An 18,409-nucleotide genomic window follows, 5' to 3' on the forward strand; every position below is an offset into this window, starting at 1 on the left:
ACGCCGGAAACAAACGTGGCGCCAGCAGCGGCTTCCAGCGAACGCTACCCCGCAAGGGCTGGGCTGCGCTGCACCGACGCCACCGGAAAGCGAAGGCCCCGCGCCCGGCTCAAGGGCCCCCAGCGGCAGGCCTCGGACAACATGCACACACGGGCTCGCACCTACGGGGCGGCCTGCGAGTCTGAAGCTTTCCGTGTTGGTTCGGTCACTGAAGGAAAACAAAGCACTCAGTGCTGACAGGCCTTTCTTTTCGTGAGTCGGAGTCTCACTCGGTCGCCCAGACTGGAGGGCAGCGCCGCTCCGGCCACCGCAGCCTCGACCTGCCGGGCCCCGGCGATCCTTCCGCCCCAGCCTTCCCAGTCGCCGGAACGACAGGCGCGCGCTACCACGCCCGGCTGATCTTTTGATTGATTGTAGAGGTGAGGTCTCGCCAAGTTGCCCAGGCGGGTCTCGAACCCACGGGCTCAGGAATCCACTCACCTCAGCCTCCCAAAGGCGCGGGATGACAGGCTGAGCCACCGAGCCCGGCTTTTTTTTTTTTAGAGATGGGATCTCGCCATGTTGCCGAGGCAGGCCTCAAACGACTCTCCCACCTCAGCCTCCTGAGTAGCTGAGACGACAGGTGCGCAACTACCTCACTTGGCGTTGACGCAACTGCTTTTGTTATTGTTGTTTTTGAGTCAGCGTCTCACTCTGTCACCCAAGCTGGAGTGCAGTGGTATGTTCATGGATCACCACAGCCTCCACCTCCTGGGTTCAAGCAATCCTCCTGCCTCAGCCTCCCAAGTAGCTAGGGCTACTGGCGTGCACATTCACAGTTTAATTTTTTTTTTTTTACTTTCTTTGTAGAGACAAGATCTCTCTCACTACGTTGCCCAGGTTGGTTTTGAAATACTGGGCTCAAGCAGTCCTCCCACCTCAGCCTCCCAAAATGCTGGGATTACAGGGGTGAGCCACCGTGCCAGCCCACTTAACTTTCAAATGCAAAAGTCCTTCTCTTCTTTTGTCAAACGACAGTTACTCCAATAATATAGATTACAAATAAATTCTAAAACTTAAAATGTCCCAGACATCATTCTATACTCCTCACAATTAGTCACCACAAGCTCTGCTTTAAAAATAAATGGCAGGCCGGGCTTGGTGGCTCAGCCTGTAATCCCAGCACTTTGGGAGGCCGAAGTGAGTGGACTGCCTGAGCCTGTGGGTTCGAGACCTGCCTGGGCAACTTGACGAGACCTCATCTCTACCATAAATCAAAAAAAATTAGCCAGGCATGGTAGTGTGCGCTTGTAGTTCCAGCTACTTGGAAGGCTGAGGCGGAAGGATCACCAGAGCCCAGCAGGTCGAGGCTGCGGTGGCTGGGAGTGGCCACGGCAGTCCAGTCTGGGTGACAGAGTGAGACTCCAACTCAAAAAAATAAAAATAAAAATAAAATAAATAAATGAATAAATAAATGGCAAAAGTAGGCCACCTGGGCCCCAGCAAGCCATATATCAGCAGCAATGTCGAGTTTTCCAACTGTATACAAGCAAGTTAAAATTTTTAATAATATAGTTGATGTAAAAAAGGTATAAAAACTTCCTTGTGAAGAGAAATCATTAAAAATATTTATGTTTTTGGTTATCAGTGTGAACACCAAAAGAAATTCACACTGAGAAAATTCAGTTTTCTGGCAACTTCTCACCTGTGTAGCCCACCCGACATTTTCCACGAAAACAGATTTCAGAAGTTGTGCCGACTTGGGGAGACCCTCCTCGAGACCGCCGGAAGAGGCGCCTGCTCCCGAAGCTGCAGCTGGAAGACCAAGTCCTTCATCTGCAACCCGCTGCTGACGGTAAAGTACAGGAAGACGTCACTCCTCAGCATTTTGTGAGCCCGATGAGCAAAAGCAGAAAATTACAACCTTTTCATCAGCTTAGGTGATTTTTCAAAAACAAAACATTTTGGATGAAAATATAGCCACATTATTGAAAACCAGAGAAGATGCAGAAAAGAAAAATCACAGAACTGCTGTTTTCATCTTGGTGGCTTTCATCTTTTTTCTCAAGGCACGTTTTTTCATAGCTGTAATCACACACACACACACACACTCACACAGGTGAGTACACACAAACACACCTATTTCTTTAATGCTGCATTTTTCTACACTACTATATAGTCTTCACTGGCATGATAATTCACTAAGTGAACAAATAATACATTTATTTAACCATGAGCCTACTGGATATTTAGGTAGTTCATGATATTTTACATAAAATAAAACAACTGTACATGTAAATGTAAGATTGGCTTCTTCCCAGAGGAGTGATTAGGCCTCCCTGAGGTAACATTTAAACAGAGACCTGAAAGAGGAGGAAGAGTCAGTCACATGAAGTTAAGGGCTGGGAAGAACTCCAGGTCAAGTGCAGCATGCGAAAAGGCCTTTGAGGCCGGGCGCAGTAGCTCGCGTCTATAATCCCAGCACTTTGGGGGACAGAGGTGAGAGGACTGCCTGAGCTCAGGGGTTCCAGATCATCCTGAGCAACATGGCAAGATCTTGTCTGTACAATAAATAAAAGAATTAGTCAGGCGTGGTGGCACATGCCTGTGGTTCCAGCTACTTGGAAGCCTGAGGCAGAAGGATCACCTGAGCCCAGCAAGTTGAGTCTGCAGTGGCCATGAGCGTGCCACTGCCCTCCAGTCTGGGTGACAGTGAGACTGACTCACAAAAAAAAAAAAAAAAGCCTCAAGTCAGAGAGCATACCGTGGTTCAGGAAGAGGCGGGAAAAGGAGGCAGATGAGAGTAAAACCACAGCGGGGCGTTTTAACTTTCCAGCAACACGTGTCGACTTACAGAAGAACCGAGTGTTGATGCCCACACTGGAGGTGCCGCGCTGTCCAGAGCCCATCCTTGCAAAGGTAGCCTCTCTCTCGCTGGGTAGCTGGGATCCACAGGTGGAGGAGGCGACAAGGCCTTGGGTGAACTAGTGCTGCTAGGTTTTCTGAAGGAGAAAAACCCAAGTATATTCCCGTAAAGCTTTTGAGTTACAGAGAAGGAAAGTGTGCCTACAATGTGCTTAGCACACCTGATACATTTCGGCCACACGTTTAGCACCTGCATACATTTACCTTCCTATGATTATTGGGAAAAAGGATGTACTCCTGCTCTTCCTCTCCTCTTCTGAAATGACAGATTCCAGGGCTAAGCAAACACGATGACCCTATTTCAAAAGAAGAGTGCTTTCTGTCATGACGTTACCTGCATCATTATCGGCACAAAAAACTCACCAGTAGGTTTGTACCTCAGCAGCATGGTCCACGTAGGTTTTTATTTCTTCCTTCAAGCTGGTAACTTCACTCTCACTTTTTAAAGTGCAAGACTTCCCAGTCTTTTCAATCACCTGAATGAAATCTTCTGTTTGGTGGATTTTTGCCCCTGAAAAACAAGCAGAAAAGGAGTCACCTGCCATGCCTTTCAATACTGAGACTTATATTGCCATGCAGTACATGAAGGTTCCCACATCAAGGCATCATTCACAGTCATTCACTGACAGCTCATGAGGCTCTCCAGGTATTCAATGATTACAGGCCACCCAGTTTTTCAGCATGTATCTGGTTTAAATCTGATACTTTTATGATTTTTTTTTAAAAAAATCAACGCTCTCATACAAAAACATAACGGAAGGACAGCTATAATTAATTACATGTGTGCCATGTGACGTGTGTGCTTTGTGTCTCTTAAAAGAGGGAGTTTCATGGACTAAAAAAGTAATCACCTTTAGAGAATAGATTTAGGAAAAAAATGATCTGATTCAACACTATCCTTTTTGCTATGTTATAATTCTCATAATTTGGTGGATGTCCATTTGAGTTTCTAATAAGAAATAGGGTACTTTTTTCGTGTGATTTTTGTTTTTGAGTCAGAGTATCACCCTGTCACCCACGCAGGAGTGCAGTGGCACGCTCACAGCCACCACAGTCTTGACCTGCTGGGCTGAGGCGATCCTTCCGCCTCAGCCTTCTAAATAGCTAGAACCACAGGCGTGAGCCACCATGCCCGGCTAATGTTTTTGATTATTGTAGAGATGAGGTCTCACCAAGTTGCCCAGGCTGGTCTTGAACCCCTGGAATCAAGCAATCCTCTCACCTCCACCTCCCAAAGTGCTGGGATTACAGGCATGAGCGACCACGCCCAGCTTCATGTGATTTTTATACCATTAATCTAGATGTAGTTAAAAAGAGGACTAACAGACATAGTATAAATTGTTTACAGGAAGGTATATATCAATTTGGGTTAATATGACTTGACACACGGTATACTTGCTGTGCTATCTGTATATATACACATCTTTAAAACTTGCTGTGTTGAATAAATACACACACACTCCCCTACTAAACTACAAAGTAATGGAAAAAATTACCATTTCTAAATGGTACTCACCATCATAAAACCAAACCTCGAAATCAGCACCAGGAGAATTCTCCATCAAAACGCATTTGGCATATCTTGTAAAATAAGTGATTTTGGGAGATTTAGATCTTACGAGCTCTACAAACCTGGAAGCATACTGATATTTTCGCCAGTACTTTTCTAAGGGGAAAAAAGGGGAAAAAATTAACGTTTGAAAAGAAAGTATTGTCTTGACAAATCTGTTGCGATTTCTAATAGGGTTAGGCTAGATAGGTCTCTTGTTTGTTTCTAAAAGTCACCTCAGTGAAGTCTTCCCATTTAGTACTCTGTTCCCAATCCATCAGATCCAGAAACTGAACTGGGAGTCAAATTTGGTTAACCACAATGATGAATGACCTTTTTATTTATTTATTTGTTCATTTATTTTTGAGTCAGTCTCACTCTTTCACCCAGGCTGGAGTGCAGCAACATCACAGCTCATGGCCGCCTCAGCCTCTTGGGCTTAGGCAATCCTCCCACCACAGCTTTGCAAGTAGCTGGGACTACAGGCACGTGCCACCATGTATGCCCAATTATTTTATTTTTTGTAGAGATAGGGGTCTCACTATGTTGCCCAGGTTGGTCTTGAACTCGTGGGCTCAGGCAGCCCTCCTGCCTTTGCCTCCCAAAGTGCTGGGATGACAGGCATGAGCTACCGTGCCTCAGTGACCATTTATGCAGTGCAGCAATGATTTCCAAGGTAAAAAACTAAATCGTTCATGTAGAACTGAAAACATTTTCTGTTGTATACAGAGCGCTTCACAAACTTGGCTGTCCCCTCTGCGCAGGGCCATGCTAACCTTTCCTGTGTTGCTCCAATTTCAGTGTACGTGCTGCCCCAGTGAGCACAATGCTGAGTTTACTAACATGGCTCCAGCCAAGTCTAAACACGAGCACAGATTATGTGTCACAGAGGACTAACGTTCCTGTTAGTTTTTACTTAAGTAAGGAGAAACTAACTCACCAAACTCAGCAGGTAAAAAGCACGAGAAAATACCCTGCAGCCTGACGGAAGCCAAGACATTTACAATCCATCATATCCACATGCAGATCATGCATATGTATAAATCTACTGCAAAAGAGGATTGCCTGGTAAATGTACAGACCTGGTAGGTTGTCAAAGCTGTACCTACTGATGCTGCCAGTAGGTGAGGGCGGCCTGTCGGCAAGAGGAAGCCCTCTCCCGTCATGTGGGTAATAGACAGTGACCTGCCGAAGAGAGGGTTGGAGTTCCGATTACATGCCATTAACGTTAGAGCATGCTAGCTGTCACCAAAACACAGAGTTCAAATGTAACATGATATTATAGGACAATGCTAAATATTCTGTCAAAGACATTTTTTGCATCTTAAGCTTAAGACAAAAGTTTAGTTTTTGCTACTAGTTAAAATGACTTAACACTACAAGAACTTATTTAAATGAGTCTAGTATGCGTGATTTGCAGCGGCAGGAGAACAGGTGCGCCCACGTTACCGCATCTCCGTCCCTGGATATCTGCAGGACCTCCTTCACGTACTCCTGACACGCATGCTCCTTCAGCAGCTCCACACACACCTCCTCTGACTCAAGGATGCTCACCTGAAGAAAGAATGTCAGGTCACCATCCTCATTTACTAGTGCAGCTCTGACACACACAATACTTAAGAGAAAGTACTTAACCATAGCAGTTGAAGTCAGAATCAAATAGCCGCTTCACGGCCCAGACCACAGGTGTATTTGAGCACAACTGCGACCCAGGTGGCGAGGAGGTACGGATGTGTCTGTGTCGTGAAGTGAGCAGAAAGCAAGCAGAAGGTGGGGTGGGAAGAAGGGTTGCCAGTGACAATAGCAAGCCAGACAAAGGGAGGATGAAGTGGCAAGTGAAATGGCAGCCAGGCCCAGGGTGGAGACAGAATTAAAGACAAGCATCCCTCCCAAATTCTATCCCTTCCAAATTAAACTCTAAGCTTAAGTGAGCATCTTCCTTTTCTTTAAATAGTTTCAGATACTAAAAAAACCAAAAGCTTCATTTTCTCATTTACTTTTGAGACTCGATTCAATGTAGAAACAAGAAAAATAAAAGCAACGGGGTAACATCAAAAATGAATTCACTGACTAGAACTATGGATGAAATAATATTTAACACAGCACATAGACAGTATTATTTTTTTAAAGTTTTTCATTCACATCTACTTTATTTAAATTAATACAAAATTAAAAACTTAGTATTCAATTCACTTTTTTTTAGTGGATCTCACTCTCTTATCCAGGTTGGAGTGCGGTGGCACAATCACAGTTCACTGCAGTCTCCTAGGCTCAGGAGTTCCTTCCATCTCAGCCTCCTGGGTAGCTGGGACTACAGGTATGCACTACCATGTCCGGCTGATTTTTAAACTTTTTGTAGAGACGAGGTCTCACTACACTGCCCAGGTTGGTCTCAACCTCCTGGGCTCAAGCAATCCTCTCAAATTCGGGCACAGTGGCTCACTCCTGGAGTCCCAGCACTTTGGGAGGTGGAGGCAAGAGGACTGCCTGAGCCCAGGCGTTTGAGACCAGGCTGGGCAACTTGGTGAGACCTCATCTCTACAATAAGTCAAGAAAAATTAGCCAGGCATGGAGGCGTGTGCTTGTAGTTCCAGCTACTTGGAAGGTTGTGGTGGAAGAATCGTCTGAGCCCAGCAAGCCAAGGCTGCAGTGGCTGCGAGTGTGCCACTGCACTCCAGTCTGGGCGACAGAGTAAGACTCTGATTCAATAAAAAAAAAAAGGGGGGGGGGGAATGGGCTATTTTTCCATAAAGACCTCAGTTTCTTTTCTCTTTAATAAGTTTACCGTGTACAGAGACATTATAGAAACCAAAACATATCTCAAGAACTGGATTCTCACAAAAAAGTATCAGACAGGATTTAGGAAAATAGTTGACATACCACAGCCTTCTTGGTTTTCTGTCTGATTGGTTTTAACCTGTGAGCAATCAAAGGAGACGTGATGCTTCGTAATGTCCGTTTCTGATAATCCAGCGGTGGCTCCACACCCCTAGTCTTGCTCGCCTCAGAAAAAGGATCCAGGCCAAAAACAGATTCCTGTTGCATCATCTCAGGTTGACTGTGAAATGCAGTCCTGTGCTTCCCGGCATTCAGCTGCTTTACAGAATACGCATCATCAGAAGCATCGGAATTCTTTTTGGCTTTTACACCGGTCCAGGCATTCCTTAATGTGCCCTTCTGCACATCTGCAGGGCCCTGGAAATCCTGGTTTGGGTTGAGGCTGTTGTATTCAGTAGTTTCTCTTAAATGAGCTAGGATATATATAAAGTCATTTGGTAAATAACTAAAAAGCCAAGTTGACACAAAACAATGTCATGCTGGCTATAACAGCATTTTTTTTTTTTTTGAGTTGGAGTCTCACTCTGTCGCCCAGACTGGAGTGCAGTGGCCGCTCCCGGCCACCGCAGCCTCGACCTGCTGGGCTCTGGCGATCCTTCCGCCTCAGCCTTCCAAGTAGCCGGAATTACAGGCGCGTGCTACCACGCCCAGCTAATTTTTTGATTTATTGTAGAGATGAGGTCTCGCTGCCCAGGTGGGTCTCGAACCCGCAGGCTCAGGCAATCCACTCACCTCAGCCTCCCAAAGGCGCGGGATTACAGGCTGAGCCACCGAGCCCGGCTGCATTTTTTTAAATAAAAGAAAACGAGTAAAAAAAAAAAAATAGGCTGGGCACAGTGGCTCACGCCTATAATCCCAGCACTTTGGGAGGCTGAGGTAAGAGGGTTGCCTGAGCCCACGGGTTTCAGATCAGTCTGGGCAACTTGGTGAGACCTCATCTCTACAATAAATAAAAAAATTAGCCAGACATGGTGGCACATGCCTGTAGTTCCAGCTATGTGGAAGGCTGAGGCGGAAGGATCGCCTAAGCCCAGCAGGTCGAGGCTGCGGTGGCCGCGAGTGTGCCACTGCTGTCCAGCCTGGGCGATAGAGTGAGACACTGACTCAAAAAAACCAACAAAACTTAAGAGCACCTAATCTTTTTAACAAATAAGCAGTATAAAATATTACATAATAAAAGAGTAACTGTAAAAGGACCTTTTAAGCCAGATCTCAAAGGAATGCCTCTAGCATTTCTAAGACAGAAAAGAAATTAATATAAAATCAGTTTTCCAATCAAACCAAGAATTCGTCACCATAGGGTCACCTACTAATTCTCAAGCAAGAAACAACCAATATAAAAGCAGATCTGAGTGCCCAGGTAATCATTCTACTAAAGAAAAATATGTAAATGTACTCTCCTTAAGGTAAGGACTGTCTAACCCATCTTAAAAATATGCAACTAAGGCTGGGCACGGTAGCTCAAGCCTGTAATCCCAGCACTTTGGCAGGCCAAAGTGAGAGGACTGTCTGAGTCCACGGGTTCGAGACCAGCCTGGGCAACTTGTGAGACCTCGTCTCTACAACAAATCAAAAAATCAGCCGGAGCGTGGTGGCATACACCTGTAGTTCCAGCTGAGGTGGAGGCTGAGGTGGAAGGATCACCTGTGCCCAGCAGGTCAAGGCTGTAGTGGCTGTGAGCACGCTACTGCACTCCAGCCTGGTTGACAGAGTGAGATTCCGATTCAAAAAATAAAATAAAATGCAATTAAAAGCAAAGACACTATATGAATAGCTTTAATATTAAATATTACACATGTATTTGCACCCACAGCTTTTAAAAGTTCTTATTGAACTTTACCGGTTTATATTTCATACAGCTTTAAAGTTCATATAGGAATATTGTCTCCTAGAGGCCTTAAATGATAAAATTATAGAAAACTTTGACAATTTTTCCATGCTATTACACTTTTATCTTAAGCGACTTTTTAGTGCTCTTTTCCCTACTTCCGTTATGACAGAAAATACTTTGTGCTGCATAATATACTTAAAAATTGCCATAGCACTATTGGATTATTATAAATAAGGTTATTTCTCCATCTCAGACTAGTCCATGTTACTAAATAAACACAACAGATGTGCGAGACTAAAGCACATGGCAGTCTCATAGTGTAAAAAATCAAAGCTGAATTATGTCTTCCATAAGCACCGACGAAAAGATTAATTCCCTTTTGTGCTTCTGAAAACAAAAGACTTTGTTTTTAAAGAAAAGAGACTCTTGAAATGCCATCTGCTTGGATTACAGTCATATGATTCACTCTCTGTCTGTGGGGTAACACAATCTTCCATGGAAAACGATCTCCTCCTCTCCGTATGTTTCCTTCCTATTCTCCTTTTCTCATAATTTCCCAGCCTACCCTCTGTGGATCAGTCATGTTCATTAATGAGGAACGTTTAACCTGCAAACTCTGTACCTACAAATAAAATGACGACTTGGATGACAGCTGTGGAAAATGGTGAGGTTTTGAGCCCCGCTTTTGTTAAGCCATGCTTTCCCCAAGCTTTGGCCCCCCCCCCTCCCTTGGGGAGGAGAATCTCCTCTCTCTCATCTACTTTCTAAACAAACTATTTTCCCCTCTAAAAAAAGTGTTCTGCTTGTAGTAGCTGTCTATCTTAGCGTGCAGTCCCGCTGGTCGACTATAATGCCCATAATTAGCACCTGCCCGCAAATGAGGGTAACCGCCTTCTGCTTATTCCATGGGCACCGAGAGCAGGTGCGTCCTGTCGAGAGGCTGCGCGCGCAAGGCCTCAGAGCCGGCCGGCCTGGACCGGAATCCTGCCTCCTCGCTGAAAGGCGGCGTCACCGGGCGAGTGGAGCTCCGCACCCAGCCTCAGCCTCCGGAACGTGGGGCCGAGCGCAGGTCTTCCTCTTACATTTTCTCGCGAGAACTTAGTCAGCTACTATGTTCAATATTAAGGACAGTGGTTGACCGCAATAAATATTCCAAGTGTGTGAACAGTGATTTTTACTATTGAAGACTATTATCTTTTCTTAAGAAAACTCAAATAGAAAACGGCAATGATTGGTAAGTGTCCAAATAATTTTTGATGAAATATTCCATGAAAACTCACCATTTATTTGCATATTCCCAAACCACTGTTGCACCATTTCGGTCTCAGGTGTCTGGTCTGAAAATGGAAAAGGAGTTTTTCCTGGACAAAGATGATTGGAGCTAAACAAACAAACAAACAAACAAACCCATAAGCCAATAAAAATGATCAGGTAACTTCTAAGATAAAATATTAGAAGAAAAGGAAGACTTCTTCTGATATGAATGTCTAAGCATTTTGGAATAACTGCAAAAAACAATATCTACATAACTAAATCATATCCAAAAAGCTAAACTCCCATGCCAACATGGCATTTAGACAGTGCTTCTCTGTGGCTAATGCCCTCTTATAATTTAGGCATAGAAATATAGGGCAACCCTTTTGGGTCCCTTCCCACTGTGGGAGCTTTTCTGTCCTCTCAATAAATCCTGCTTTCTCACTTACAAAAAAGAAAAAAAGAAATATGGCCCCCTATCCTACCTTGGGGAGGCTAATCTCCCCTCCCTCTCTAGTTTACTTTCTAAATAAACTATATTTTCTAATATAAAAAAGTAGAATCATAAAATGATCAGAAAAAGAAAAAAATAAGCACTCCAGTCGCTAAAAATTAGTTTTCACGTCAGAAGCAGCCACTAGCCCAGGGATTCACCGCTCAGGCTCAGCTTCTCTGTCTACGTGTGCAGCTATCACCAGAGCACTCCAGGGTCAGCCATGGGTAAAGCATGGCGCTTGGTACTAGGTACCCGCTTCATATAAAATTAAAAACAAAACTAAAAATTCCAAGTCTTAAGCACATGCTACGAATACATTCATGAACACAAATACTCCTTTTTAAAAGAGAGTCTTATCCACAGTTCAAAGTCCTTATTCTAGTTTTCTCCCAAATAAGCAAAGAAAACGGCTGAGAAGGCCCCCAGGAGCATCCGGCAGTGTTTCTGAAAAAGACCTTCGCCGCCCTGGTAGCCCTTAGCTGCAGTTGCGTATCAGCACTAGCACAGTGTTTACCAGAAAATGAAAGGCTTTGGATAGAATCATGCTTACAGGGCTTGATTGTTATCAGGTCTTTCAAAAAATCCAGAACTACCAGGCGCCTTTTCTTTAAAGAAGTTAAAAACATTGTCACTGCTGTTTGTGGGCGAGTATCTCTCTTCATTTTCGTCCACTCCTGATCTTTTGGGCTTTGAAAGCACTTCTGTTGAGTGACACCGCTCCATCGTGGACCTCTTTGCTCCAGCTGGACCACTGGAAGCGCCGGACCTATCGGCAGAGTGGGCTCTGCGCAGGTAGCGCGACCGGGGCCTTTCTTCTGCGTCTGAGGTCACTCTTCCCCTCCCGCTGCTGCTGGCTTCTTGATTTCCCCACGTAGTATAAAAACTGCTTCCATCTCCTGAAGAAGAGAAGTCACTTGAATTTTTGTTCTTTGGAAATACAGTCATTTTATTTGGGAGTGGCTGACCAATCAAAAGTTTCCTTCTGTCAAACAAACTACCACTTATACTGGTACTGGATGAAGCCGTGATTGCAGTAGAAATTGTGGCATGCCCACTATCCATCGAATCTTCCACAGTTCCTACATCTCTACTTTTTGTTGAAGAATTTCGGGACATAAAAGGATGGTCCAATACAGAAGACAGACTTAAACGATCAGCTGGATTTCTACGAAGTAACTGGTGAATAAGGTCCTTGGCCTCTATTGACAAAAAGGTTGGCATTTCATAATCTGCCAGTACTACTTTATTCAATGTGTTCTTGACTGTGTCTGTGTCAAAAGGTGGTCTCCCTATAAGTAATGTATAAAACATACAGCCCAAGGACCAAACATCGGATTCGAGTCCATGTGCGCTTCGAGTTGCAATTTCTGGTGAAATGTAATTAGGCGTTCCACATAGCGTATAGTGCTTCTCGTGTGGCATCTTCAGCTGTGTTGCCAGCCCAAAATCAGCAATCTTGATGTTCATATGACGAGTAAGTAGGAGGTTAGAAAGTGTCAGGTCTCGGTGCAATATACCATGAGAGTGAAGATACAGCATCCCTGTGGTGATCTGGTGCATAAAGTGTCGAGCTGTGAGGATGCAAAACACAGAACCCACAATTCAGAAAATCTGCAGGATGCAGTTTGTGGATATGTTATGAAACCCAGGTACCTATGCTAAAGAATTACATTAGGATACTGGCTTGTAGCTTAACTTTACTAGGCAAAATGCTGCTGTGATGCCATAATATTGTTGAATTCCCTTTAAGAACCCTGGCGACTCCTTTTAAGCTTTGTCCTTTCCAACTGATGAGCTTTCTACATGTAGTTAGGGGAAGCTTAAGTTTTTTGTTTTTTAGCAATTAGGAGTCATTAGGGTAACTAATAACCAGAAGTCCACAGCAATTAAGAAAGCAATTATTTGTAATTGCACAAACAATTCATAAACATATTCTAAGTATAAAAAAGAAAAGCTAAAGTTCCTCTGATGGCTCTCAAACTCTCCCAAGAAATCACTGCCAACTGTTTGTATATTTTTTAACACTTTTTTCTGCATGCTTACATACATTTAAATCTACAGAGATACACTGTATTAACTGCTTTTTTAAATATAAAAATGGCAGTTGAGGGAAACTGCTAGGGGAGGGAGGGGCACACCACATCAACAAGGGTACTTGCATAATCAACGTCTGTATACCTAACCCTGAATTGTATACCCCACATCTTTAAAATTAAAAAATATATAAAAACTACATCACAAATATATAATTTATTATTTTTCCTACTTCGCAATGTTTCTTAGAGACATTTCTATGTCAACACCATAGATCTTTTTTTTTGAGATGGAATCTCACTATGTTGCCCAGGCTGGAATGCAGTGGTGCGCTCTTGGCCACCACAGACTCGACCTGCTGGGCTCAGGCAATCCTTCCACCTCAGCCTTCCAAGTAGCCGGAACTACAAGTGCGCGCTACCATGCCCAGCTAATTTCTTAAACATTTTTATTGCAGAGATGAGGTCTTGCCAACCCCTGGGCTCAGGCATTCTCTCCCAAAGTGCTGGGATTATGGCCTCCCAAAGTGCTGGGATTACAGGCTTGAGTCACCATGCCCAGTCAGTACCATAGATCTTTATTTTACCTGGGCCATTTCTGAAATTTCAAGATTACAAAGGCTGGGTTCGATGGCTCAGCCTGTAATCCTAGCACTTGGGGAGGCAGAGGTGAGTGGATTGCCTGAGCCCACCAGTTTGAGATCAGCCCAGGCAATTTAGCGAGATCTCGTCTCTACAATAAATCAAAAGTTAGCCAGGCATGGTAGTGAGTGCCTGTGTGCCTGTAGTTCCGGCTACTTGGAAGGCTGAGGTGGAAGGATCGCCGGAGCCTGGCAGGTTGACGCTGGGGTGGACATGAGTGTGCCACTGCACTCCAGCCTCGGAGACAGAGCGAGACTCCAACTCAAAAAAAAAAAAATTACAAAAAATATAAGTCTTCTTGTTTTCTTGAATATGTATGCATGTGTTGCTTGTCTACAGTAGGTTCAAGATGTAGAATCGCTGGGTTGAAGGATAGGAAAATTCGGTATTTTCACACCTTGCCAAATCACCCTTGGAAAGGTTGTATTTTCATGCACATCCTTGTTAACATTAAGTAGTTTCAATTCAATGAATAAAAACACGGGACTCATCATTTTGGTTAGCATTCTCATGACCACCCTGGGCTGAAGCATCTTTTCATAAGTTTATTGACCATTGGCATTTTCTCTTCTGAGGACAGTCTGTTCATATTCCTTGTCCATTTTTCTATTCAATTATCTTTTCTCTTTAGGCGTACCTTATATCTTTGAATACAGTATTAATTTTCCAGTCATATATTCTGCAAATATTTTCTTCCTATCCTTGTTGAAAATATCTTTTGTTATATAAAATTTTAAATTTTAATTAGGTCAAATTGACAATTTTTTTCCTTTATAGTGTTCGCAGGTCCTGTCTTATTTAGTAAGGCCTTTTTTATTGTAAAGTATTTTGAAAAATACAGTAGTCATCGATATGCATATACATTTTTTTCCAATTCAAATTATCCTTTTGAAATAAACTTTCAACAATGGAATTTGAGTCAAAAGATGAATATTTCTTTAATTTTTTTTCTTTTTAGTTGGACTCTCACTCTGTGCTCAGGCTGGAGTGCATGGCACATTAATGTCCACCCCAGTGTTGCTGGGCTCCGACGATCCTTCTGCCTTGGTCTTCCAGGTAGCCAGAACTAAAGGAATGCACTACCACACCCGGCTAAGTTTTGATTTATTGTAGAGACGAGGTCTCACCAACTTGCCCGGGCTGGTCTCTAACTGGTGGGCTCAGGCAATCCACCAAGCCTGGCCCACTTCTATAATTCTTAATAGATATGACCAAACTGTTTTCCAGTTGAGTTACATAGATTCAAATGTACAAAAACCTATCAGCAACCACCTTTCTAAGCTTAGCTGTGTCTCAGCAGGACAAGACAACTGGAAAACAACTGGGGCCAGGCTTGCTGGCTCAGCCTGTAATCCTAGCACTTTGGAAGGCCGAGGCAAGTAGATTGCCTGAGTCCACAGGTTTGAGACCAGCTCGGGCAACTTGGCAAGACCTCGTCTCTACAATAAAAAATTAGTCAGGCATGGTAACATGCGTCTGCATTTCCAGCTACTTGGAGGCTGAGACGGAAGGATCGCTTGAGTTCAGCAGGTCGAGACTGCGGTGGCCGTGAGCGTGTCACTGCACTCCAGCCTAGGCGATGGAGTGAAAATTCAACTCAGAAAAAAGAAAAAGAAAACAATCATTTGTGTGATAATGCATGAATCTTATTTGATTCAAACTGCAAAAAATGAGAAATTGAGGAAGTGTGAAACCGACTATGCATTTGATAGTAAGGAATTACTAGGTGTGATAATAACTTTGTGGTTATATTTTTTAACCACATCTTGAAATATGTTAAAAAGATGTGTATAATTTGCTTCAAACATACTCTGGCAAACCAAGAGAGTAAACAGTGTACAGATAAAACAATTTGGCCACAAAGCAGCAGTTTAAGAAAATGAGTGTTAAGTTCAAGGGGGCTCATTTTCTGACTTTACCTTTATGTTTCACATCTTCTACAACAAATGGTTTCAATGACTATTTGTGCTTGACTTAGAACTACTTTATAGTCATCAATGGCATTCTCAAAAGCTTTTTAGATTTGAAAAGATACATACTAAATTGCTACCAACGATTTAATTTAAAATGTGGTTTTAGCCGGGCTCGGTGGCTCAGCCTGTAATCCTGTGCCTTGAGAGGCTGAGGTGAGTGAATTGCCTGAGCCCGCGGGATCAAGACCCGCCTGGGCAACTTGGTGAGACCTCATCTCTAAATCACAAAAAATTAGCCGGGTGTGGTAGCGCACGCCTGTAGTTCCAGGTACTTGGAAGGCTGAAGCGGAAGGATCGCCGGAGCCCAGCAGGTCGGCTGCGGTGGCTGGGAGCGGCCACTGCGCTCCAGTCTGGGTGACAGAGTGAGACTTCAACTAAAAAAACTTTTAAAATAAATAAATAAATAAATAAATAAAATGTAGTTTTAGGGAGGAAAGAAGGATACATTTTTTACTACTTCTGTAATGCTTGAATTGTTTTAAGAACTAACAGCCTGGGGAGAGAGGAGTAGGACTTTCCTTTTCTAGCCTGATTTAGTAACTGAATGATTTTGCTAAATTTTAACAAAATAGCACATTGGTCAAAGCACATTTCAAAATGCAACATTTGTATCTACCTCCCTCACCCACAAAATAAGCCTACCTTCGTTTTCAGAGAAGGGTTTCCGTCTGTTCTTTAGATACCTGTTCATTTCTCCTTTGTGGCACATCTCCAATACCAGATACACATAATTGCTGTCTTCAAAATAGTTATAAAGCTGAAATGTGAATGGGCATCATAAATTACCACATAGAAAGACTCCATCTCCTTGGCCGCATCTGTGCGCTATGTATGTGTCTCACCTCCAGGATGGAAGGGTGCTTCAGCTGGCAGTGAATCTTCACCTCATTCTGGACTCTCTGCACCATTCCTGCTTTGCACATGGCCTTCTTATCTATCTAAAGAGAATGGAGGAGAAGTTTGAATGTGGATAAACTTTCAGTATGAAATGGTTAAAAGTCAACTTTAAAAACAAAGTATACTCTAATTTGAAATAGCCTGGAGTCCTTCTATCTATATCTTTGAGGTCAACTTACTGTTATCTATTTTCCCCGTGCACCTAGCACATGCTTGGCAAAGTGCACGCTCAGTAAAAGACGGTGTCCACTGTGTCCTCATACTCTCCCTCAATTTAAAGAAACTAACAGCACAACTATTCTATCTACAAGAAAAAAAAAATCAGCCGGGTGCAGTGGCTCATGCCTGTAATCCCAGTACTTTGAAAGATGAAGGAGAGAGAGGACTGCCTGAGACCAGGGGTTCGAGACCCACCTGGGCAACTTGGAGAGACCTCGTCTCTACAATAAATCAAAAATTAGCCAGGTGTGGTGGCGCATGCCTCTGTTTTCTGCTGCTGGAAGACTAAAGTGGAAGAACTGCCTGAGCCCAGCAGGTTCGGGCTGCAGTTGTCATGAGCATGCCCCCTGCACTTCAGCCTAGGTGACAGAGTGAGACTCCAACTTTAAAAAATAAAAATCAAAAAATAAAAAAAAAATCTGAATTTAGTCAAGCTTTAAAACAAAATTTCCCTTCCTTTTCCCAACTAGTTTAGATAAATGATTTTCAGTTTGCTTGTGGTTATGTTACTCTTCTCTTTTTTTCTTTTTTTTTTGAGTTAGAGTCGTCCAGGCTGGAGTACAGTGGCACACTCACCACAGCCACCAGCAGCCTTGACTTGCTTGGACTCAGGTGATCCTTTCACCTCAGCCTTGCAAGTAGCTGGAATTACAGGAGTGTGCTACCACATCCAGCTTATTTTTTGATTTATTGTAGAGACGAGGACTCACCAAGTTGCCTAGGCTGGTCTTGAACACCTGAGCTCAGGCAAGCCTCTCGCCTTGGCCTCCCAAAGTGCTGGGATTACAGGCTTCAGTCATTGTGCCCGGTTGTTTATGTTACGGTCTCCCCCCCAGTTGGAGTCTCACTTTGTTGCCCAGACTGGAGTGCAGTGGCCGCTCCCGGCCACCGCAGCCTTGACCTGCTGGGCTCCGGCGATCCTTCCGCCTCAGCCTTCGGAGTAGCTGGAACTACAGGAGCGTGCTACCACGCCCGGCTGATTTTTGATTTATTGTAGAGATGAGGTCTCACCAAGTTGACAGACTTCTAACAATCAAGAATAATATTTTGGACTGTTACAATGTAACTCAGAACTATACAGTGTATTCTTATTGCTAACAAATTATTTGTTATCTGAGTTCTACGCATTACTTCAAGACTGGCGAAATTACAACATATACCAGGTCTACTGAACATTAAGAAAGATAAGGCACCCACTTAAGCAAGGCCAAGCCTGTCCTGAAACGTCCTTAAGCTCAATTTCTGGACTTGGCACTACTGTCTTCTGCCTATGCTCTGTGTTGTTTACCCCACAATCAAAGAAAAGGCTGGGAGGTGAGGAGCTTCTGGCGTCTCGGACACCTCTCTCGGTACCTGCAAAGTACAGAAGGGAAAGTGACCGGTAATCGATTCTTACCATTTTGATTGCAACTTCCAAACCAGTGTGAATGGACTCAGCTCTGTAGACACCAGCAAACGATCCTTTACCAAGCAGACTTCCAACTTTAAAATCCTTAAAAGTTAAAAGTACAGGTTACACGTGACGGACACACAGTGGAAAGGAAGAGGGGAGAAGGGCTGGGAAAAGAAGAAGGGTCGAGAGGGGAATTCGCGAAACTCAAGCAGGAATTCCACCTCGATGCAGCAGGTGTCTGGGGCGGAAGGCATGTCGACTCCGTGCGGGACCCCGGGGCCTGCCGGCTGGGCTCGCGACGCAGCCCTGGTCACCCGGGCCCTCGGCATCCACGCCCTCCCCCAGCCCATCCAGCCAACCCCTGGGGGCCGAGGGCCGGG

At 44.1% G+C, this 18,409-nt stretch overlaps 1 protein-coding gene across 1 annotated transcript; it reads right to left on the reverse strand.

Annotated features, from left to right (window-relative positions):
* Positions 1-15: 15 nt before the first annotated feature.
* Positions 16-18,124, reverse strand: PLK4 (polo like kinase 4; the record flags this gene model as incomplete). Its single annotated transcript, XM_021709085.1, has 15 exons — positions 18,033-18,124; positions 16,363-16,458; positions 16,163-16,277; positions 11,423-12,443; positions 10,403-10,503; positions 7,334-7,704; positions 5,903-6,007; positions 5,536-5,638; positions 4,421-4,570; positions 3,282-3,415; positions 3,109-3,200; positions 2,834-2,981; positions 1,685-1,825; positions 1,472-1,518; positions 16-208 (listed from the first exon to the last, which is right to left on the reverse strand). Coding segments are annotated over exons 1-15 (2,820 nt in total), but the record flags the coding sequence as incomplete, so codon positions are not given.
* Between the last annotated feature and the right edge of the window lie 285 nt (positions 18,125-18,409).

Source organism: Carlito syrichta, unplaced genomic scaffold, assembly GCF_000164805.1.
Source record: "Carlito syrichta isolate Samal-C Ts95f unplaced genomic scaffold, Tarsius_syrichta-2.0.1 Scaffold157052, whole genome shotgun sequence".
NCBI lineage: Eukaryota > Metazoa > Chordata > Mammalia > Primates > Tarsiidae > Carlito > Carlito syrichta.